The sequence below is a fragment of the Quercus robur genome, chromosome 2 (assembly GCF_932294415.1).
Source record: "Quercus robur chromosome 2, dhQueRobu3.1, whole genome shotgun sequence".
NCBI classification, from domain to species: Eukaryota; Viridiplantae; Streptophyta; class Magnoliopsida; order Fagales; family Fagaceae; genus Quercus; species Quercus robur.
The window spans coordinates 59,521,334-59,545,852 of NC_065535.1; the positions used below are offsets into that span (position 1 = coordinate 59,521,334).

Here is a 24,519-nt window from a genome sequence, read left to right on the forward strand (position 1 = left end):
TGATCGTGTTCTTGCAGATTTTTTAAAATATTTGATTTAGCTTGAAAGTGACCCAAGTTCAAGGTTGTCAAAATCGGAATCCTACATAGGATCGTTGAAGGTAGGTGAGACTGTAGATCATAGGATCGGATCGTGAATCATAAGATCCAACATATTTTCAAATTTAAAGCAAAAAACACATTGATAATGACTTTATATGTTGAATAATCACGTAAATTATAAATTTATTTATAAAAAAAATTTAGATTTGCATCATATGATGTAATTTGTATGTCATACATCGCTAAGTTTATACTAATAAAACAAATATATATATATATATATATATATATAAGTTTTGACCCAATGCATCTAAAAAGTTCAATAAATATTTAATTAACAACCAAATACCAAAATATTTATCAAAACATATGGAAAATATTTTTCAAGTTTTAAGTTCCAAGTTGAAATTCAAAATAAGTTAGCAAATGGAAACTAGCTAACTACAATATGAAAACTAAAAGCAAGATGAATATTAAGGTGAAGTGAATATCGAATTATTTCCATTCTAAGATTTTTATAACTACCGTCCTAAATTTCTAATTATCATTGTCTATTTCATCATCTATGTAAATATTAAATATTTGTATAATAGAGCTATAAAAGACATTAAAATACAATTTCACACTCAACTATTCAAGATATAGTACTTAGCAACAATTAAAGAGCGTTCTCAAAAAAATCAATCAATCAATATACAAATACAAGCATAACTGATAAAATTATATACAAAAAAATCTTTTAGTAATATTAGAACATAAATTAGTATATTGATCAAACAAATTTAACAACATTATAGCTTAAAAGACAACAAAGCCAACATCAAATTCTTCATTTAGAAATGATGAAGCATTTCTTCATTTTGATTACAAGTGAACATTTGCTTAGGTTAACATAATTTTATAAAATAAAAAGTCATATCATCACAACATGAAATAGTAAAAACCCTTAAAATTTTATCAAAACAAAAAATTTATAAAAAAAAAACCAAAAATTTATGTTTTTGGTAGGATCAATAGGATCCCATATGATCCTACGTACGATTCTATCAATACGATTCTAAATATTTTAGTTAGGTAAAATTGTAAAATCGGACGATTTTACGATTCAGACCGCGACTGTGGCAACCATGCCCAAGTCTCATTTTTTTTTTTTTTTCCATTAACTGACAGACATAACAGCATTGTTGCATCGACAATACTCTTTAAGCATGATTGGTTGATTAAGAAAACACATCACTGGGGCCCGTTTCTGACATAAAAAACTATTCAATCATTTATTTATCGGATGATTAAAACCGACCCATGACATTAAATCCACATCATTTTATACGCTTTTTAAGTGCTAGAATTGCAGCAACTTTAGCATTTTCCTTGAGGACGGTCCTAAAGGAAACCGTCCGCCAATATCTAGGGTTGTCCACCTAAATGCCCAGCCTAAGCTTAAACGAAACTCCACAAAAAAATAAACTTTTACAGAGCTATCTTCAAAATGATTTACTACTATAGGGAAAATAACAGGCACATTAATGGGGGAAAAAAATAAAAGTGACCGGCTAATATAAATCATTTTTCAAAATTTTAGCATTACACAGCAATATTATGCCATCAAATCATAAGAAAGAATAATCTGATAAGTTACAGCCTGAAAACCAGCCAGTTTGTGGCTCATTTTTCAGTTAAAAATTCTAGGCAGCTTTTAGATAGTTTGATTTGCGGCAACCTCGAGCACAACACTTGGATTTCGCCCAATAATGGAAAGCATTGGCAACACACGCAGAGCTTTAGCGCATCTTATAGTGCTGGGTTTTTGAAACCATGCAACGCCGACCATTTAATGAATATTTGAGCATTATATCGACATCACGGGGATTTTTCTTGTTTTGTGCCACAGCCAAGCTCCCAACTATTGCCTCACCTTCGCAAATGGTCAGCACATCTTCCAGGTACAGGACCGTTTGCTTCCAATGAGTAACCCTCGATCTTGGCCCTGCATAATATTCCAACTTTATCAGAAACCTATTGAATAATAATTAACCATGCCTGTATTAGTGAAGACAGCAACAGCCTGGCTTGGTCAAACCCCCTTGCATATATAGTACTAAAGACAGACACAGACCAAAACAGTGCAAACAAATGCCCCAATTAAACCACATGTTTTGACATTTAAAAAGTGTAATTATGGTTGAAAGAGCAAGAGATACCAACTAATGACACCAAGAGTCCAAACAGAAACCAGTTAAACAAACACCTCCACAAGTGGGCTTATGACCTTCCAATCTAGAAAATTCTTACTGGTACCATGAATATAAATTCAAATTGACTCCATGAATTTAGAGAATCTTATTGGCACAATACTGTGGTCACCAGTATTTTTGGGGCATGACCAAATTCCATGAAGACATCATGTTACATCTCAGGCATAAAGACATGCTTCCTTTTCCCTTTCAAACCCAAGTGTATGCTACATGAACCATAGCAGAACTTAATCCAGGAAATACAATTCACAAAAGAGACGTAAAAATTAACAAAAGAGAAGCAGGAAAACATCAAAGAAATCAACCTGTGGAAAAGCCTGTCAACTTGTGACACTTGGTAAATGATACATCAAAATAGGCTACAAGAGCATGGATGTAGTCATCACGTTCTGCCACAAGCTTGAAAGGAGCTGTGAAGGAAGCATCCCCAGGGGCCATCTTGGAGATATCCATTGTCTGAAAAAAGGGAAGAAAATCAGCTTACATTAGCCAAAGAGGAAAGTTACATTTTGTAGTGACCAATCAAAAAGCAACAATGAAAAGCGAAATGAATATGCCACAAAACAATATATATTAATTGATATGTTTGTGAGTATCTTCACCTTTAGTAACTGGCAGTTAGTAACAATTTGGTTCTGGTCAACTGTGTCAACAAGAGGCTCCATCAATGCTTGCTTCTTGATGCAGCTCATGTCAAAGCCATATACATTATTCCAGACTGGAGAATGAAAATCAAGGGGAAAAAGGTGAAAATAAAGAAATTACACAGCATTGTCATGAAAAAAAAATTTGCATTTCAAATTCCCACAACTGAAATAGATGCGAGTTCACAGGCTCCTGTACTACCCAGGCATAAAAATGGATCCCAAAACAATATTCATATGCTTCATATAAGCAAAAGGTTAATTGTCTCACATTCAATCTTGTCATCTTTGTACTCAGCATCCTCAATGGCTGTCAAGTATAGGGAAGTTTTGTCAGGTAGCACAACTCCATCCTCGACCTGGGTAAACAAAAAATAATTGAGATAAAAATATTGACATTATCAATTTAAACAAGCTATAGCATGATTGAATGCCAGCACAAACTGTTACCAAGAAAAGGAAACAACAAAAACCATTGCACATTGAAGTTTGAAAAAATTCTCAGTATATAATAATCTGCAGCATAACCAAAAGACAACCATGCTGGTACAGACAAATATAGCAATGAAAGGGATCAAAGTGATATTTTAACTCAATGAATTAAGGGTTCTGAAACTATGTTTACAGTCTGCCATGTACTGTATGTAACATGTAATAGAGGACCTAGACAAACTCATACTGTAACACTAAGGGGGATTTTTTTTTTTTTTTTTTTTTTTTTTTTTTTAAGTAATAAGATTATATTGATATAAAAAAGGAACACCCTAGTACACATGGAGTCAACAAGGGATAAGAAATCAAATACCAAAATTGCAAGAGTCTAAGAAATCAATAAAAGAAGGGAATGATTGTTTTTGCAAAGCAAACAACCAATCCCTTAAAGTTCTAAAAAAGAGTAGCTTGAGGTCCAGAATAGATCTCTCAATATCTTCAAAACATCTACTATTTCTCTCTCTCCAAAGACACCACATTAAGCAATGAGGAATGATGGACCAAATATAACCATTTCGATGACGACCAAAGCTGCCTTGCCAACACTCTAACAGCCCCAAAACCGTGTGCGGCATAACCCAAGTTACTCCAAATAGACCCAAAACCATCGACCATAGATCCATAGCAAAAGGACAATGAAGGAATAGATGGTCAACTAATTCACCACTAAGGGGGATGTTTTTATGTTATGCCTGTAATGAAAGAAGTCCTCAGAAACTATAACTAAACATGATGCACATTTATCAATGTCTTGGGAAGGAAATTTTCAGCCTGGTACACAGGCAAGCATGAAAGTAAAAGACTAGCCTCTACTACCTTAGAAAACTTAGGTATAAAAAAATAAGGCATACTTTCAGGAACTAAATGCATATTTTTCCATGGAAGTTTCCCAGTATGAAGTATGAGAATATAATAAATAATTCCTCTCATGGCTCTCCCATTATAGTTTTCTTTGCACAACTCAATGAATGACATAAATCTATAGAACACCAGTGATTCCCTAATTCAATTGAAGTTCCAAAGCCACTATAACTCCAAGATTCCCACATATGCTTCAAAATGGCATGCATATTATACGTAAGAAAAATGATGTTGACTGTGGGACCGTCTAGATATTGACTTGAGCTTGTAAAAAGAACCCACATTGGCTTATCTCTATAACAAACAGAAGAAAAAGGTTCAAGTGTTCAACTTTTTAAGGCAATTTAGAACCATTAAGGATAATCTACAAAGTCACATATTAGAACAAATTATTTCCAGAGTATCTACAGAATAATATGATTATAATTGGGCTAAGAACCTTATAGCTCAACTAGCACCTCTTGGTGTTTCCACGTAGACATTCAAGGTTTAAATTCCCCCACCCCCACCCCCACCCCCACCCCCACCCCCAACTATCAAATTATATATATATATATATATATATATATATACATATATGATTGGCACTAATGAGTCACCAGCATAAGATCAACTATTTTTAGATCTTATGAAATAGAGAAAATTTTAAACGTAAATGGAAGGTGGAAACTTACAAGCCATTTGTCACGAGCATGCAAGACAGTATTTAACATATTCTCAAACAATAAGAAGTAACCCATCCATTCGGAAATAATTATATCCACTTTAGCAACTGGAAGATCAATTTCTTCGATCTTCCCCTTCAAAACAGTTATAACTGTAATAATAAAATCATAAATTAGTAAATGTATAAAGCAGCAACTACAAAGCAAATACTGAGATGGATAAAAAAAAATCACATCACCATTAGAAAATCCATTTGCTTCAACAATCTCTTTTGCCATGTCAGCCATATGGGAGCACTCAACCTAGTAATGGAAAAGTTTTAGAATCACATGATAATTAGCAGATACGACACAATGAAATAAGGACAGATACAACATATTTTTACAGATTAGTTGACCAAGATTTACATAAATATTTAAACAAAAATAATAGAGAGCATACCGCATAAACATGTGCAGCACCAGCTTTGGCACAAAATAGGGACAAAATTCCAGTACCAGCCCCCACATCAAGAACTACTTTATCCTTGAATAGAAATTTATTCTGATAAATAACATTTTGATATGTCTTAGTTCTCACAACATCCTTCAACATTTCCTGCAATGCAAGACATTAACAGATGGAGTCAAAGATATTTGCAATATAATGTTATAACAATAAGATCTTTTGATAATTCAAAAGTTGGGGGAGGGGGGATGTAACAATAAAATCTAACAGTCCATCATCGATGTTGAATTCACTTACTTCATGAATACCTGCAAATACACACAGAACCAACATAAGCCTCTACAAGATGCATCACCAATGAAGGGGTGGGAAAAGAGAGAGAGAGAGAGAGATAGATAGAAAGAGAGAACACAAATCGATTCTCGAACCCAATTGTCCATGTACAAGACTCCCACTAATAGAATTCAGGCATTAACACAATCCCAACATACAACATAGACCCATTTAAGCAAAAACAAGCTCAAAGAAGAAAAGTCATTATTTTTATGAACAATAAAGAAGAAAAGTTATTACTTTTAGAAGGTGAAGTCATTTAAGAAATCTCCAATATAAGTTAATACATCAATGCTTCATCACTCGCTTTGAACAAAACAAAAACTTCTACTCAACCACACCAAACAAAGTTTATACTTAAGACAAGCCCAATGTACAACATATACCCAATTAAGCAAAAACAAGCACCAACAAGAACAGCCATTATATATTCCCTTTCCCATGAATTAAAAAAAAAAAAAGTACTTTTACAATGTGAAGTCAATTAAGAACTCCCCAACTATAAAGTTACTACTACACAATGCTTCATTACTCACTTTGAACAAAACAAAAATTTTCCTTCGATTGGTAATTTACACACACACACTCCAGTTGAGCTAGAGCCCATTGGCAACAAAACAAAAACTTGCACTAAACTACACAAAACAAACAAACTTTGTAAGTAACTTGATTCAAAGCTCTAAACTTTGCACAAAGCATAAAACATCCCCCCACCCCCCAAATTTTTTTTTTTATCTTTTCCCTCAACTTTCCTATTATCCAAGCGGAGAGCTAAGTAGCTAACCCACTAATACACACATATTTCTCGAAATAAATAAAACCCAGAAATCATTGAACCAAACTTTTATCAAAGATTCAATCTTTTCTTTCTTTCTCTTATATATAAAAGATAAAAAGAAGCCATCCTCTAGTATTACTCAACAGAGGTAAAAAGAAAGAAAGAAAGAAAGAAAGAAAGAAAGAGGTTTTACCAAAGTGAGAGTAGGAATCGAAGTAATAGTCGGCACTGGTTTTGTCATCGCCATCCATAAACGACACGTCGTTGGGCTCATCAATGGCCTTGTCGGAACATTCGGGGTCGCACATAGACTCGTCGAGGTTGTTGGAACACTGGGTGGTCTCCTCCTCCTCCTCCTCGGGGTCCTCGAAGCGGATCTTCGAGTTGTGGGAATGGTGTGAGTGTGAGCTCTGGTTCATGTTGTTGTCGTTGCTGTTCTTTCGGCGACCCATTGCGAGAGAATCAAATTTATTAGGGCTTTTGTTTGAGGTTTAGGGTTGACACAACGTTTTTTTTTCCTTTTGTTTTGTCTTTGCTTTGCTTTAAGACTGTCTGTGAGTGGTTTGCTTTAAATGCTTGTGTGAGAAAGAGCACATATTACAATTTTGAATTTAAATGTTTCCAATTAAACCATAAATTTTAGGTGGTATTATTAATGAAAAAAAAAAAAAAAAACTGAAAAGAAAGGGAAAAGAAAAATAATAAAATTTTTTATTATAAAAAAGTTAGATTTCTTAAAGTTTATTTATTATCAATTTAGTCCCTTATTTTATTAAAACAAGTCATTCTAATCCTTTTGTTTAAATCCATTATTAATCACCCTCAAGGCTTCTAAACGAGACCGTTTTAAAACTAAATTTTCTTTTAGAAAAAAATCTAAATGTTGTTGTATGAACCTGATTATTAAGTGTTCTCAAAGTATGACACTCTCAAAAAGAGCACCTAATAGTATGGTCCATACCATGAGTTTAAAACCAAGCATGACATCGATTAGCCCTTCTTCCAAATCAAAATTTATTCTCAACTGGACTTCTCCTTTGAAGACCAAGGCCCTCTTTTTTCTCTCAAATCAAATTCATTCCTTCTTGGATTAAATCAAATGCTCATCTTCATTCCTCCTTGAACTCATTGCAAGAAGAATACCAAATCATTTGTTTCAAGAGAATTACTTTTTTGGTTTTAGACCTATAGACCATACAACACCGTTTGGACAATCCAATTATATATACTGAATTCCAAAACTAACTTTAATTATCCATACTTTCTATGTTAAGTTAACTTTTAATATATATATATATATATATATATATATATATATAAAGGCATGTGTTTTGGGCAAGGCATTTTAGAGTTGGAATTTGAGAGAGGAGATTTAGCTATGTTTTGTTTTAGCATCACTCAAAATTTAGTTTTCAAAACTCTAACCCATATCTCATGTCTTATTCTCTAATTTTCTCTTAACTCGCTCAAGAATGTGTTTGACTCAAATATTGGGTTTAGTTTTCAGCTTAAAAACTCAACTTTAACTCAAAAATTGTGGAGCCTACATGTCTGTTTATTCAAAGCAATAACATTACTTCTGTTACCACAACCCATGATATTTTCTCTCTCCCCAGTCCTCTTTCATTCTTCTCTCTAAAACACTCTCCTTCCTCTTTCATTTCTCTCTCCCATGCACTAGAAGCAAGAACCCAACCCAAACCTAGCTCATAAACATAGAGATTTCTCATGTACATACACATCAGCAAGAACAGTCCTACCCCAAACCTACTTCAAAAAATTTTAAAATCTTAAGGGTCATGGTGCCCTTGAACTACATGTAGTTCTATCCCTAATTAGCTAAATAAACAATGGATGGTGTTTGTTATACACACCTTATTCCACACAAATGTACACACATTCACATTTTGCACTGAAATTGTGATTTCAAGTCACGATTTTTAATTAATTTGGAGTTTGTGACTTGACAATTTTTGTGCAATATGCGTATGAGCGTCTGTACAGTTATGTGTGTTAGTGTGTGTGTGTATAAGAGTCATTTCCCCATAAACAATTACATCATGAAGTCTATCATGCATTTGATATAGACACTATTTTATGTGACTTATTACACACTAATACGAGAAAAAAAATAAATTAAATATTCATAGAATTAGTGAATTACTGCTCAATGTATTTTGAACCCCAACTAGTGTATTCAAACGAAACCAGATCATTAATCCAATATAAAACAATTAATTTGTTGATGGCAATTTCAGCTTTTGCCAAGTACACACAAAATTTTGTATTTCTTTTTTCTTTTTCTTTTTTTATGAGAAAATTTTTGTATATTTGTATACATAAAAGCGTGCACACACATGATATTGGAATTTGTAAGTCTAACATTGTGTGATATACCAATTGCTTGCACCACATCATGAGTTCATAAGCAAAAAAAAAAGAAGCACATTATATCAAAGGTCGGAGATCTCCTACAAGGTTAAACACCAGTAATTAGTTTGCAAAATCAAAATCAATCCAAGAGAAGAAATAGATAGAAACATATAACTAGTTTGAAATTTTTTCGCAAACCTTTAGTGAAGTTGTGATAGCCTCCAGCTGTGAAACATCTTTAGCAATGTTGTAGTATGCACTATTATTGTCACGTACAACCAATCCTTTAGGTTGATCAACATTAGGAAATATGCATGTCTCCAAGAACGGTTCAATATTAAAGAGACAGAGACTCCCCAAAAACCAGCAGCGAATCCAAACCCTGTACCAACATAAAGACACTTCCAGAATTCATCTCGATCTCCTTGATGGTTTTTACTTCCTCCATCGCGATCTTCTTGATGGTTTTTACTGCCTCCAACGTTGGATGTTTGATCTTCTGGGCACTTTTCTATAAGTGGAGGTCCACAAAGTCCAGCATTACCCATGAATTTGCTAGGGTCAAAGGACTGGAGTTGAGTGCCTGTTGGAATTCTTCCCGATAATTTATTATAGGACAAGTCAAGATAGCCCAAATAATGTAAGCCAACCATGCTAGCAGGTAATGAACCAGAAAACCGATTTCTCGACAAATCCAAAGATTCCAATTGTTCCAACTTACCAATGTTTTTAGGGATTATTCCAGTCAACATGTTTCCCGATAAATTCAATGCTTTCAATTCTATGAGGCTGGATATCCCATCTGGAATATTTCCGGTCAATTTGTTGTTTGCAAGATCAATGCTCCTCATTTCTCCAAAATTCTTTCCATAATCATACACATTTCCTTTCCAACCAACAATTGTATGGACACTATTGTCACTATAGCTTCCATAATCAGTATAAAAACTATATTCAGGGCCATTCCAAATGAAGTACTTGTTAGTCATAACATCTGAAATTTTGTGAGCCATGGCAGTTAAATTATCGAGGCACTGTGGAATGGTTCCAGATATATTATTTTGAGATAGGTCCAAATATCTAATATGGATTAGCAAACAAAGTTGTGACCCTATGCTTCCACGGAATTTGTTGGATCTAAGGCTAAGAATGATCAATGAGGAAATTGTTTCCCCTATCCAAGCTGGTATACTCCCAGATAATTTATTCTTTTCCAAGTGCATAAATCTCAACAAAGTGCAACTTTGCAAGGACAAAGGCAATTCCCCTGACAAGCTATTGTTGCTTAAGTCCAATGCTATAAGTTGTATTAAAGAACCCATAGAGTGTGGAATATTCCCAAACAAATTATTGTGAGCCAAATTCAAAATTTCAAGTTCTTGCCAATGCATGAAACAATCAGGGATCCCTTCAGATAGATTGTTGCTTGAGAGGTCAAGATGCATCATACCCCCAATCTTCGAGCATATAAATGAATTTAACCCCGACAACTTGTTTTTGGAGAGATTTAGTGAGGACAAATTAGAAGAAATCACTGGCAGTGGGCCTTCAAATCTATTTGAGCTGAAATCTAGTATGGCAAGGTCTAAAAATATACTTGATGCATTTGGCAATCTACCCTTGATTTGGTTTTGTGATAAATTTAAATAATTTAACTTAAAAGGCATGTCCCAGAACCAAGTAGGGATGGTATTTGAAATTCCAGTATTGGAGAGATCAAGGAAGATAAGGTTTCTTTGAGTTCTAATCCAATTTGGGAAATTAGGACCCAACTTGCAAGATCTCAAGTATAAGTCAATCAATTGGAAAGGGGGAAACCAATCAAAGCTGAAATTTAAAGTAAAAGAATTTGAAGATAATTCTAAATAGTACAACTTGGGAAAATTTGAAAGTAGGGTTTCAGAGATAATGTCTTCCAACATATTTGAACGGATATCCAAAAACTCTAACTTATGTAGGCTTCCTATTCTTTCCCCCAAAGTCCCATTAAATTTATTGTTAGAGATATCTAAGACTCTTAATGATGGAAATATTGCAAAATTAGGCACTGACCCTGCAATTCGATTCCTACCTAAATGTAAGCTCTCTAGTGAATTTTTTGTGCATCCTTGCAAGTTGTGGAAGAAGTCAAGAACTTGTCCATTGAGATTGTTCGACGACAAGTACAATTTACGTAAAGTACATATATCACCAAGGGATTGTGGAATGCCACCTTCAAGTTGATTATCATTAAGAAAGAGTTGCTCTAGAGACTTCATGTTGCCGAAAACATTTGGAATTGAACCTTGTAATTGATTTGAAGAGAGATCAACAAAAACAAGGTTGGTACTAGAATTCAACAACCAGGGGAATATCGAAGAGTTAATGCAAGGGTTGTTAGAGAGATCAAGATAAGAAAGAGATTTAGAGGAATTGATATGCAAAAGAGAAGAGGGAGTGATAAAAGGAAGAGAACAATTATATAGCCGTAACCCTGATAGCTTAGGGAGACCACTAACAACTTTCAGCCAATCATTGGCTACACTAAGATTTAAATTACTTAGTTCAAGGTGTTCTATTGAAACAAGATGAGAAAGCCATTCAAGATTTTGGACAAGTTTCAAATTATTCCAACTGAGATCAAGATATTGCAAGTGCGAAAAGTTACCCAGTTGTAATGGAATTGGTCCACTTAGATTGGCGCTATTTAGATCAAGGTACTTCAAGTTATTGAGTGAACTGATAGACTTTGGAATTTCGCTATTATTAAAATCATTGCCACTAAGACTCAAATAACTCAAATGATGCAACTCAATCAGTGAAGGACTGATCTTACCTCGTAACCCACAAGAATCAAGACGAAGCTCAAGTACATGGCCAGTTTGGTTGTTACAGTGAACTCCTTCCCAACTGCAACAATTTCGTTTTGCATATTCATTCCCCCATGAAGAGAGCCTATTGTTGTCATCAACAAGGCCTTTTTTGAACTGAAGGAGTGCTTGTCTCTCCCTCTCTATGCACCACATGTTATTGTCTCCAACCCTTGAAATGACACCAAGGGCTGGTAACAAGTGTAGTAAAAAAATAAAAATTGCGGACAGAAGTTTATGAGACCTTCTACCCATAATCAATGTCATGCTCAATGATACAAACAATAAAAATGAAGATAAAGATGAATCCTGAGCACAACTAGAGCAATCAATGTTGCAAGTTCGATTTTGTTTTCTGAGCTGTCACAACCCCTAGCACCAATTATTTATAAGTGCAGTTTTTACTGTTTTTTTTTTTTTTTTTTTTTTTTTTTTAATATTAAATTTGTAGTGTAAATGCATGCAAAGGGAACATGACTGCGCTAATAATGCGGTCAAAAAAGATTTGACACATTTTTTTTTTTTTTTTTAGACTCAAAAGAAAAAATTAAAGCTCATAACGCGTGAAATAAGGTGTAGAATCGTAGATTGACAAAGTCAATTTTTTTTTTTTAGCTTTATTTTTTGGCTGAAAAAAGGGGTTTGTAAGTGTATTCATTGTCCTTGCACCACTTAAACCCCCACTTAGCATTATGGTTTTGGATCACCTAGGCACTAATAAAACTTGTTGTTACTCACCATAATTTTTAAACTTGTAGTCCTAAGTATGATGAGTTACAAAAGCTTCCAACTATGCCACTTCTCCATATGGCTTTAGGAACTAACCAATATTAATAATGACCAGATAAGTTTTATTTATTAAACACTTTCTACCCCCACAAAACAGACACACACATAAATATAACATGTTCTTCTAATGGCTAATGACATCCACTCATTAGCCAAAATCATCTAAATTACCAGTATAATGAGTTAGAGACTTCCTTTAAACCAGTTTAAAACAATTTTTTTTAAAACTATATTCTATGGAATGAGAGTTTAAATTACATGACATCATAAGCACTCTGGAATGGATACAATTACCCCTTAACCATGGAGTATTGATTTCTAATGATTTAAATCAAATGATGATTTCAAATTAATTCATGCACTTTGTGATCAAACAGTTGAACATCAACAAAAAAATGCTAAGCCAAAAAGTAATTTGTTTAGACATAATTTTTTGGTAAAATTACAAATTGTACACTTTAACTTTGTCTAAAATTCAATTCAGTTCTCTAATTTCATCTTCATCCAATTCAGTCATCTAACTTTCAACTTTGTTCAATTCAGTCCTTTCATTAATCATCGTCAAAATTGAGCTGTTCAGGACTCCCAAAACAATGTAGTTTTGTATTGAATAAATTGAGCCAATACAATAGGAAGAACTAAAAGAGTTCCATGTCTTGAACTATGTATTATGTACAAATGCTTTGGGCTTGTTGTCCTGCCACTCCCATGTGTGATCCGGTCAAGTATTTAATTGTACTTGCCCTTAAAAAATGAATTATTGAAGAATAGAATTTTTGGTGGAGAATAGGATGTTTTAAAAGTTGGGGTTGTTGGAAAACAATTGGTTCATGGTTTATGTTGGTTATATGGTTCATTCGGGGGAGAGATCGAGCTTCAAGAAAGAATGAATGGTCTTATCAATACACAAATGTGTAACTCCCTAGGAATTTCAATTGCACTTATATTCATTATTGTTGAAATTGGATTCAAGCCATCCCTAGCCCCTAGAGGGAACTCTAATAAGAAAGTTGAATACTTAATAAAAATGAACGGATTTTTTTGTTATCTCTTTGTTAATTTAAGAATAAGGACCAATTTTTAGTATATATATATATATATATATATATATAAATGAATAAGGACCATTTTCAAGGTCTCATAATCAATCATTCATGATTGGATAGACCATTGATGAAAATAATATCCAAATACCAAACTCGCTTTCGATATAACCTTCACAAAGTAAAGGAAGTTCTTGGGAAGATCAAAGAAATAAACTCCTCTTCCTCTGTAAAGAATTCTTGGAAGAATTTTGAACCCACTCTTTTTTAAAAAATGCATGCAATACTTTAGTGTTTCTTTGAGGCGAAATAGAATCAACTTAAATTTGGAATAGCTGTTTGAAATCTTAGTGAAAGATTAGATTGGTTATCTCATTTTTACTTTTTGTGAAAAGAAACTAAAATGTTGTAGTTTTGTATTGAACAAAGTTTGTATTGAACAAAGTCGAAAATTAATAGCGCAATTTTGATGATGACTAGAAGTGGGGGGGGGGGGGGGATTGAATTGAACAAAAAATAAAGTTAGAAGGCTGAATTGAATGAAAGTGGAGTTAGATGATTAACTTGAATTCTAGATAAAATTAGAGGATACAATTTGCAATTTAACCTATTTTGTTTTGTTTTATTTTAAAGCAGCTATGATTGGTAGATCATTCCAAGATAAGTTATGGCCCATTGGAGAGGAGCTGGATCCAATATAAAAGCATCATAAACTCTCTAAATAAGAGGGTGGGGGTCTTGACACTTCATTGCGTACATGGACATAATTTGTTTAGTAAGTGGAATTCGTATTAAAAAAAAGGGGAAAAGAAAAAATGAAAGAAGAAGTGGAAGATATTTTGAACAAGAAGAAGATGTTCTAAGGACATGATTTTATAAAATATTTGTTAAAATTTTTTATGAGAAAAGAAAAAGAAAAAAACAGATATTAATGTTAGTTTTTTTATATTTCATATAAAAGTGGTATAAAAACTTTTTAAAAATAGTTCATTAATAAAAGTCCTAAAAACACCCATTAACGGGACCTGTATTACATTGATATTCAATTTTGGTTTCAAGCAACAACCAAAAAACAAAAAAGAAGCGTCGCCTTTTGAGTTTTTCTTTTCTTTTCTTTTCTTTTTTAAATTTATTTAAAAGAAATGGGTAAGCATGACACCTTTTTGATTTACTTTATGTTTTTTGGACCAGACCTATAACGTGTAAGAAAATTTGAAATGTTGTATTGTTCATACAAAGTAGAAATTCCATACACATTACACGTTAAGAGGTCTATCTCGAGAGTGGTTAAGATGCTTCTATGATAATGGTTAAGTAAGGAAGTCACATCAAATACCCCTAATTATTTTTTAATTTTTTAACAAGATTCGTACAATAGAGAAAGCAATAAATTACCGTCGCCTGACATTCTTATAGACTTATGGTGGGTATTCTTATTCACTGACCTTTATTATTATTATTATTTTTTTTTTATAGAATGAATTCTAGACTAATCTAGAAGAGTCATTTTTAACTTCACAACAGCAATTTTGCAACACTATTAAATTAGCTTACCACCTCACATATAGGCCATTAAAAAAAATTTGTGAATTTTTATTGTGTCCTTACCTTTGTTGAACCTAGAATTGCAATACTCGCATTACAAATATAATTATAATTAATTACTTTGGTAACACTCAAGTAAAATTAAGATTAATCATAAATAAAAATAAAAAGCAAAATTAGGATTAATTACTTTACTTATACCCCAGGACTAAAGTTGTATAGAGCTCAATGTCTTTTAACATAATATGGGTTTTTATTTTATTAAATTTGAACTGAAAATTAACTTTACGAAATTTTATTCTAATGCCTACCCTTCGAATTTAGGAGATATATACGATGCCCATCCTTAATAGCAGACTAGCAGTGAATCTGGATTTCAATTCGAAGCAAGAAACACAAAATTATTTAGGAGGAACTTGAATCCAGAACATGTTAGTAGTTGGGTGGAAAAAGTGTTGACAGTTTTCTCAGTAGAATTGCATGCAGCGGCTTCAATTGACAAGGTTTGGTAGATTCTTGCTTTAGACTTTAGAATGCATTGTAGAACTTTTTGAAACGTGTAGACGGTTTCAAAATGAAGAAGAAAAAGAAAAGAAACGTCTAGACGTAGTCCAAGTCAAGGTCAGGATCAGGTCATCAATGACCGATATTCAACAGATTCTACTGATCTTAAAGTCGGTAGCTAGAATTTAGATACCAGTATCAAGCATCATCTGATACGCAAAACTTTTCAGATGATTAAAAGAAGAAGAAAAAGAAAAAAAGCATGAATCATACCATCAATTTTACCAGAAATAGTTTCATTGAATTTCAATATCTACTATCTAGGCATATTAAACGTCCGATGAAATCATGTATTGTACATAAATGTATATAAAGTGCAGGTTGTAATATGCGTAAATAATAGTAGTATTTTGGAAAGTAGAAAAATGGAGAAAAATAAAAGTTAAAATTGGAAATTTTAGTGGCTTGCTCGAGCGTGCTAGAGCAAGACCACTGGGCATGCAATAGTTTGTTTGACAAACAGAGAAGGCTGATTGTGTATATTGGCACCTTGCCAATGCCAAGCCCCCTCGAGCGAGAGTCGAGCATAGGTTAAGCAGAGAACGGAATATCCTAATTTTCTCTTATTATTATTATTATTTTTAAAGCAAATTAAAAATAAATAAATAAATAAAACCAGATTATCCAAACGGTGTCGTATAGTCTATAGGTCAAAAACCAAAAATGACGCTGTTCAAGCCTTCTCCCAAATCGATCAAAATTCATTCTCTCAAATCATATTTCTCCCTCCATGACTAATATCCTTTTTTTCTCTCAACTCAAATCCCCTCCCTCTTTGGATATTTTGTATTTCCAAGTAGCTTGTAATGCAAGTTTGATTCCTATTTGTTATGTGAACAAATGTTACTATTTAATTATTATTATTTTGAGAAACATACAAGGGAGAGGGGAAAGTGTACTACTTCTTTAGATAAGATAAAGCGATAGATAAAATAGTAAACAAGTAAAAAAGAAAAAAAAAAAACAAACAAACAAATTTTGAGAAAATCAGACGTACAAGATCTCTGGATTTTGCTTAGCAAAATTTCCAAAATGGGATGTGAATTGTGAAATCTGTTTCTAAACAAGCTGATGTTGCAACTGTTACTTAAACTAAATTTGCTTGCTTGGATAAAAGAAATCACATTGGGTTCTGGTCTTGACATTGTTTTTGAAGAAGTATTGGGCTTTGTTTAAAAAAACAGAAGTCCTAGAAATTTTTTTGGGTCTCTCTTCATTAGATATCAAGTCAGCCCATGTCTTGGCTTGGTTAGACGAGAACAATGGTTTTTTTTTTTTTTTTTTTTTTTTTTCCTGAGTATGGGCTTTTACTTTGTTTTTCTAAAGGGAAAGTAATTGAAGTGCATTTGAAAACTTTAGGATTGTGGACTGAATCCATGGTCTTGTTTTGGTGTACGTTAGAGATGTTTATTGTGAAGAGGGATCTAAATAGTGCTGGTGTCAAGTCTCTATGAGGATCCTGGGCCTGGGGTCAAAAACATGGGTGATTTAAAATTAAATGGCGAATATGACCTAGGCTGGTGGTGTGGCATATTTTGTTGTGGCCCGTGAAATGAAGTAACTGCTGACTTGGGGGTGGTTTGTGTTTGATTCAGATTATAACTTGACTTAAAATAATTTTGTTACGGTTTTTAATGAGAGATTTTGTGAGGCTTGGCCATAGCGCTTATGGATTTATTAAAATTCACCTCCAATAAAAAGATATTGAGTAAAGTTCTAATCTAAAACTACAACCAATTTTGTAACTAAATTTTGTAAAAAAATATGCAAGAAGAAAGAAAATATAAAATGCATGATAAGTAATAAATTTTTTTTTTTTTTTTGGTGAACGATAAGTAATAAATTGCTACCATAGGAAGAGAAAACATCATGGAGTATAATTTTAATACGGAAAAATTTAATAAATCTACGTGCACATTTCCCACTCAAAAAGCCTACTTGATGAAAAAGGAAAAAACGAGCACAGAAAGAGATATCAACGAAAACAGTTAATTGTATAATACATTGACTGGCTTAAGAAAACCTACTGAATTTGCATTTCCAATGTATTAAAAGTTAGATTGGGTAAAGCAAATACATGTGTGATTTATGTGTAAAAATCAAACAAAACCAGCTCCGATATCATACCCAAATAAAAAATCAAGAGATAATTACACTTTACCCACCTGTAGTTTACCTCTAATTTGATGTGCCTATCCGTGGTTTAAATTTTGACACTTTACCCACCTGTGATTCCCACCGTTACTGTGCCGTAACCCACCTTTCCCTCAGCCGTTACTCTAACACAGAATATGTAAAAAACAAAAGCTTTTTCAGATTAAAACACACTCACTCCCAAAACTCACTCACTCCCATCTCGTCTTTAATTCATCAGGCAAATATAGAATATGTTGAGGTTGATGCAGAAGAAGGCGCTTTAGTTGGCAGTGGAAGCCAAAAAGGGTGAGAATTCAGGGTTGAAAATGGATTGTAGTGTTGAAAATGTGAACTTTGGATCGAATTCTAATCTAGGTGTTAAAGAAACTCCTGTTGGGGTATCGAATTCAGGGTTGAAAGTAGATAGCAGAGATGGAACTGCGAATGTTGAATTGGATTCTGAGGTGGGTGGAGAAAGAAACCCGGTTTAGAGTTCGAATTCAGGTGGTTTGGGGAGTAGAGGGACGAGAATAAAGGAGAAATTGGAGAGGAAGCTTAGTCTAGTGGCCATAGAAGTGGAAGATATCTCTTATCAGCATGTCGGGCATACTGGTGTTAGAGGAAGTGATGGGGAGACACATTTTAATGTAAAAGTTGTGTCTAAGGAGTTTGAAGGGAAAAGTTTGGTTAAGAGGCATAGGCTTGTTTATGGTTTGTTGCAAGATGAGTTACAGAGTGGACTACACGCATTGTCCATTGTGGCAAAAACACCTTTTGAAGTTAATGGAAGTTGAAGTCTATTGATGACTTATAAGCTAAATACAAAAAATGGAAAGCATCAACTGGATCTCCCCATCAAAAGATAGATCAAGCCCCTGTTTGGCTGCTGAGAAAATGAAGGAAAAAAATATATCGAAAAATGTATCTTTTTCCTTCAGCTCCATCCATATCCACAGGAAATGAAGATCTCACAAATCAAACTGAGCCAAATCCTAAAACCCAGCTCGGTTGAGATAAGCTATCCATTTTATCAAATCCCAAAAATGGAAATTCTTTGATCCCATCGATAAAAATGGAAACTTTGACATTCAAATCCTTTCCATTTCCTACATTTTCTCATCATCCAAACGAGACCCATGTAGAAACCTATAAAGTAGATCTATAATTTAAACTTTACAACCATTTTTAACAAATCAAATCTGAGATTGAAAAAATTAACAGATCAAATCGGAGCAGCCGTTACTGTGTTTTGATCTGAAAAAGCTTTTGTTTTTTACATATTCTGTGTTAGAGTAACGGCTGAGAGAGAGGTGGGTTACGGCACAGTAACAGTGGGAATCACAGGTGGGTAAAGTGTCAAAAGTTAAACCACGGGTAGGCACATCAAATTAGAGGTAAACCACAGGTGGGTAAAGTGTAATTATCCCGAAAATCAAACAAAAATTTTGGAAAAGGAAAATGAAAAAGAAATAAAAAAAAAATTGTCCTCGAAAAAATAAAAATATCTGTTTGAATTTGAACTCGAATTTGACTTGTTAATTTGGTAAGATTGAGTTTTAATGAAGATAATCAATCATATTCGCTAAGTCTTCCATTTAAGTTCTGAATTCGAATTTAAAATCAAATGGGGAAAGACCATTAAATATGGATTGACTTTGATTCCATACTTGAAAAATTGCTTGATTTACCCTCATATGATGACGATTGTTTTCCTTTGGGGTTTTGGCACTCTTTTCATTCTTGTACATAGCAGCCTTGAATGATTTACTTTCTATTTTGCATATTTTCCCTCGTATATAATATTACTCACACATATAACAACCTACACTTTTATATACATTTATATACAATACATGGTTTAATTGGAAGTTTTATAAACAATAATACGTGATTTCATGGGAAGTTTAATGGCCTGTTTGGTAAGAGGATTTAAATACAGATTTTTGATTTGTAAATCATAAAATGGTGAGTCCCACACTTGAATTTATTGTTTGGTTGATGTTCTTTAAATACAGTTTTTAGAAAATTGTATCCTATTTTCCTTGTTCAGAACTGGATTTTGAAAATGACTGAGAGAATGTTTTTAAGATACAAAAAATGTTTTTAATGACATAGTTGTAAATAAAATGAAAACAATGGACTCCACAATTCTTTCCAAACTCTTCTATTTCTTAAATTGTGGAGTTTATCTTTATCACAAAAAAATTTCATGCACCAAATTTGAAATTTATCATTATCCATATATATATATAAAGTAATTTATAGATTTTACATGTTACTTTTTGTAATTTTTTTAAAAATAATCTCAAAAATAAAAATAGTCTCCTAAACATCATTTTTTGTTTTTATTATTTTGAAATTTGTTCTTAAAAATGGGAGCCATACACATGTATAATACTAGACTCATCACACGTGCTTTGCACGTGCAATTAGGCTCAAGGTAAAACCAAAAATCGATCAATATAGGCTCAACATTACAAAACATTACAAAGGAATCAAATACATACCTGAATAGAAATTAAGACCAGGCTTGTAGTCGATGATCTATGTTTCTCTCGCCAAGCCCTTTGTCAACAACAAACGCCTTTAAGTACATACCTTAATAAAAATTATTTTCTCCATATAAATTAGATATAATGTACCTTTAAATATTGAAATTCAACAGATTTCAAAGGTTGCTGTGTTTGATTCTGTCATGAAACTGGTGGGTTTATTAAATTAGAATGAATCTGTGAAGTAGGAAGGTGGGAGACGTGATATGCTTGATAGTAGCTAAAGGGAGTTGAGACAGCAGTGGGTAGATGCAATTTTAACGTGTTCAAATGAGGGCAATTTTGTACCGTAAGAAGTTGAAACCCAATGGGACATTTGAATTATTAATTGGGATAAGAATTGTGATATGTAAAAAAATTTGAGAATTGAACAAAAGAAAGATAATATACATTAGTGGGGATTGGATGGGGATTTGTGATAGCTGTGTAGATTTTGGATAACAAATTTTTTGGAATGCTTAAAAGAATTAAAAGAAAAACATAAAAATTTCAGGATATGAATGAGTAGTTTTTACGTGAGGTAGTAGGTTTTTTGTTTGGAAGAAGCAATTTTGTATTTTTTTTTTTTATAAAGATAATTGAAGTATTTGAATTCAAATAGATAATAAACACATATAAGAATCAGATATTTGAATACAAATGAGTGGAGAGCAAAATTGTTTTTTTTTAAGAGGTGTACGTCTACAATATTTTTACAACAAATCATAGGTGGTTAGTTGTTATTGGTTCTAATTTGAACCTATCATTGATATTACTTTTCTACCCCATTAATAACAACTCATAACAACCCGCCACATAGAATTTGTTGTGAAAATGTTGTGGACATAGCATTTCTCTTTTTTTATTTTCCTTGTGTATCTACATAGTTAAAAGTTTTTTTTTTTTTTTGGTGGATAAAACATAATTGAAGTATTTGAATTCAAATAGATAACAAATACATATAGGAATCAGATATTTGATTTTTTTTTTCTTTTGTATGTGAGATAGTATTACTATTTTAACATTTTTTGCTTTTTTGTAGGAAATAAAATTAAACTAAATGGTATGTTATTTCAGAATTTGTATGAGGATATTTTGGTATGCCAAAAATTGAAGATGAAACAGGAGAATCCTCTTATTAGTCGTACTAGATTTATCGCACGCACTTTGCATGTGCAATAATGCTCTTTTTTATTTATTTTTCGTTTAATATTATAATGTTTAAAAGTGATATATAAATAACTGTTTTTTTTTTTTAATTAAAGGAAAAAACCTAAAACTTAGGAACATAAATTACTTTTTTAACCGTTTGTGTTTTATAATTTAAAATTATTTAACTAAAAGATATGAATATTTTAGAGAGTATAAGAATTTGTGTGAGAGTATTTTAGTACGTAAAATGTTGAAAACCAAACGGGAAATCCTGTTATTAATAGTAGTATAGATAGATAGATAGATAGATAGATAGATAAAAATTATTATTTGAAAACTAGTTTCAATTTCAGTTTTTTGAAAATTGTTTTCATACTATTTTGAAAATAAAAACAAAAATCCTCCTGCCATATAGACCCTAACATGCTTGGATAGAAAGTGCTTGTTTGGGAACAGCTGAAGTTGAAAACTTTTTGCTGAAAGTGTAAAAAAAAAAAAAAAAAAGTTAAAAAAAAGTTAAATAGTATTGTGAGACTCATAAATAGTATCAAAAAGTGCAATGAGACCCATAAATAATTGAAAAAATAAGCTAAAATCATCAATAAGCTACAACTTTAAGCACTTTGCAAATATTGAAATTCAATGAAACTATTTCTAGTAGAATTGAGGGTACGACTAATGTTTTTTTTTTTCTTCTTCCTTTTCTTTTAATTATCTGACAAGTATTGCGTGTCAAATGAATTAAAATGCATGAATCTTTAGTAGTTGGTAGTCAATGCTTGGAAGTTCAAATTTTCCTAAATCTACCAACTTTAAGATCAATAGAATCTGTTGAATGTCGGCCACTGATGACCCTGATTTGGTAAGAGTATTATAGTTTATTGTTTTGCAATTCACGGCATTGTAGTAAAATAATTTTTAAACTATAAATAGTGCCGTTGGACTTATGACTAACCTGTTTATGTGTGTTTTTTGAAGTTTGACTGGGTCATAAACAGTACTATAAGATCTAACCAAAAAATACAAAATGCCTAATATATAATCCTTAGGCAAAGCGAACGCTAAGTATTGAAATTCAATGAAACTATTTCTAAGTAGAATTGATGGTACGATTAATGCTTTTTTTTCTTCTTCCTTTTCTTTTAATTATTTGACAAGTATTGCGTGTCAGATGAACTGAAATGACTTGATATCATCATTGGAACTTGGAAGCTCAAATGCATGAATCTTAGTAGTTGGTAGTCAATGCTTGGAAGCTCAAATTTTCCTAAATCTACCAACTTTAAGATCAATAGAATCAGTTGAATGTCGGCCACTGATGACCCCGACCTTGACCTCGACTTGGACTACGTCTTCGCGTTTCTTTTTTTAAGCCGTGTTATGGATTAAGAAGACAAAAATCTTCTAGAATGCATTTTGAAGTCTAAAATAAGAATCTACCGAACTTTTAGGGCCGTTTGGTAACCCTACTCAACATATATTTTTCATATTTTAAACACACTTACACACATTTTAACATACATTTCCACTCATACGTACATCAAAAACACTCAAAATACCTTACTCAAATTTAGTTACAAACGAGCCCTTAGTCATTTGGAGTCGCTGCATGCCCAAAGACAGTGCTTTGGCTTGCTCTTCTGCACTGTACATAATTCTAATCAGATGTAATTCTACTGACGCTCCGTTTGTTTCGATGGAAAACCTTGTGTAAAGATAGTTTTCCGTGTTTTCCAGTATTTGATAGCATAAAAAAAGATGAGTCAAAGAAAAACTATCTTTGGTCAACATAAAAAGTATGGCTTATTTTTAGACATTGTTTTCCATTAAATTTTTTTGGAAAACAACTTTATCTCATAGCAAGCTAAATAAGGGAAGTTAGGAAATTGTTTTTCAACTTATTTAAAATTGCTACCAAACATTGGAAAATGAGATAGTTTTATAGAAAATTATTTTTGAAAAATGACTCATTTTCTAGAAAACATTATTGCTGAAACAAACAGAGCGTGAGATTATTGTCAACAGTTATTTCAACCCAAATGCTACCTTCTTCTGGATTTAAGTTCCTCCTAAATAATTATTTATTTTCCTTTCATTTCACAGTCTTAAATGTGATCAGCTTTCTTCTTCTTTACATAATCATCAAAGCAACTGAGATCCCGAAAATCAGAGGTGGAGCTAGGATTTAGAGTTAAGGAAGTCGGCTCTGCTTTTGATTGTGGCGGCTTCAGTCTTCGGCTTTGCTTTTGCTTGGCCATTAAAGTTTTTATTTATTTATTTAATTTTTGGTGTCTTTAATGCATTCAAAGTAAGGAAAAAATTGTTTTATTTAAAATTTTTTAAGGGACCGGGCTATTTATTTTATGTAAAATTGGTTGATTGGGTTTAATGTCTTTTAAATTTGCTACTTGTAATTTTTGTTGTTGGGATAAATCTTTTGGGCTTAAAATATTGTTTATATTTTAGATCTATAATTTTTTATGGCATTTAAAAAAAGGAAAATGCTAGAGTTACAAATTTTTTATTTATTTATAAATTACTAATATAGTGAGTAGTTATTGGTAAGTTAAAAAATTATGTAAGTGATGGGCTTAGATGCAAACTAGTAAAAATTTGCTAACTCAATAGTTTGTAAAAAATTTTGTGAATGTAGAATTACTCTTAAAAGAATCAATGATATTGTTAATGATAGCAAAGTGTAATTTTATATAACAAAATTACTAAAATTAGTATTTATATATAATAGTATTTTTTATTAAAAATATTAGGAGGGGGGAGGGGGGGGGCGGCAATTGCCCTCCAAAGTCCAAAAATACCTCTGGCCATGCCGGAATCAAAGGAAAATTTTAATATTCTGAAAGCAATAACTCCCTCAAAGACTCCATTACAAATTTTTACCAATAAGAGGACAGAGTGTTTCAAGAGATTAAGAGAACTGTAAGTTTATATAATTCAGCTTGGACAAAATCACAATTTTTTCACAATAAGAGGACAGAGTGCTTCAAGAGATTAAGAGAACT

The 24,519-nt window shown here is 32.5% G+C and overlaps 2 protein-coding genes across 2 annotated transcripts; both read right to left on the reverse strand.

Moving 5' to 3' along the window:
• Positions 1-1,568: 1,568 nt before the first annotated feature.
• Positions 1,569-7,072, reverse strand: LOC126714267 (protein arginine N-methyltransferase 1.1). Its single transcript, XM_050414336.1, has 9 exons — positions 6,711-7,072; positions 5,704-5,714; positions 5,401-5,556; positions 5,198-5,261; positions 4,968-5,110; positions 3,212-3,299; positions 2,899-3,014; positions 2,602-2,752; positions 1,569-2,028 (listed from the first exon to the last, which is right to left on the reverse strand). The coding sequence occupies exons 1-9, from the start codon at positions 6,967-6,969 to the stop codon at positions 1,823-1,825; spliced, it is 1,194 nt and encodes a 397-aa protein (XP_050270293.1). The 5' UTR covers positions 6,970-7,072; the 3' UTR covers positions 1,569-1,822.
• Positions 7,073-8,669: 1,597 nt separating this feature from the next.
• On the reverse strand, positions 8,670-12,071 carry LOC126714265 (receptor-like protein EIX2). Its single transcript, XM_050414335.1, has 2 exons — positions 9,089-12,071; positions 8,670-8,988 (listed from the first exon to the last, which is right to left on the reverse strand). Exon 1 carries the CDS (start codon positions 12,004-12,006, stop codon positions 9,091-9,093), a length of 2,916 nt encoding a protein of 971 aa, XP_050270292.1. The 5' UTR covers positions 12,007-12,071; the 3' UTR covers positions 8,670-8,988; positions 9,089-9,090.
• Between the last annotated feature and the right edge of the window lie 12,448 nt (positions 12,072-24,519).

What these genes read in the sequence shown, in the direction of transcription:
- LOC126714267 (XM_050414336.1), bottom strand. Translation starts at nt 6,969, where the DNA reads ATGGGTCGCCGAAAGAACAGCAACGACAACAACATGAACCAGAGCTCA. An exon ending in AGCAAATGGATTTTCTAATG is followed by an intron (nt 5,111 to 5,197) that starts GTGATGTGATTT and finishes TTATTATTACAG; the next exon opens with TTATAACTGTTTTGAAGGGG. An exon ending in ATGCTCGTGACAAATGGCTT is followed by an intron (nt 3,300 to 4,967) that starts GTAAGTTTCCAC and finishes TTGTTTACCCAG; the next exon opens with GTCGAGGATGGAGTTGTGCT.
- LOC126714265 (XM_050414335.1), bottom strand. Translation starts at nt 12,006, where the DNA reads ATGACATTGATTATGGGTAGAAGGTCTCATAAACTTCTGTCCGCAATT.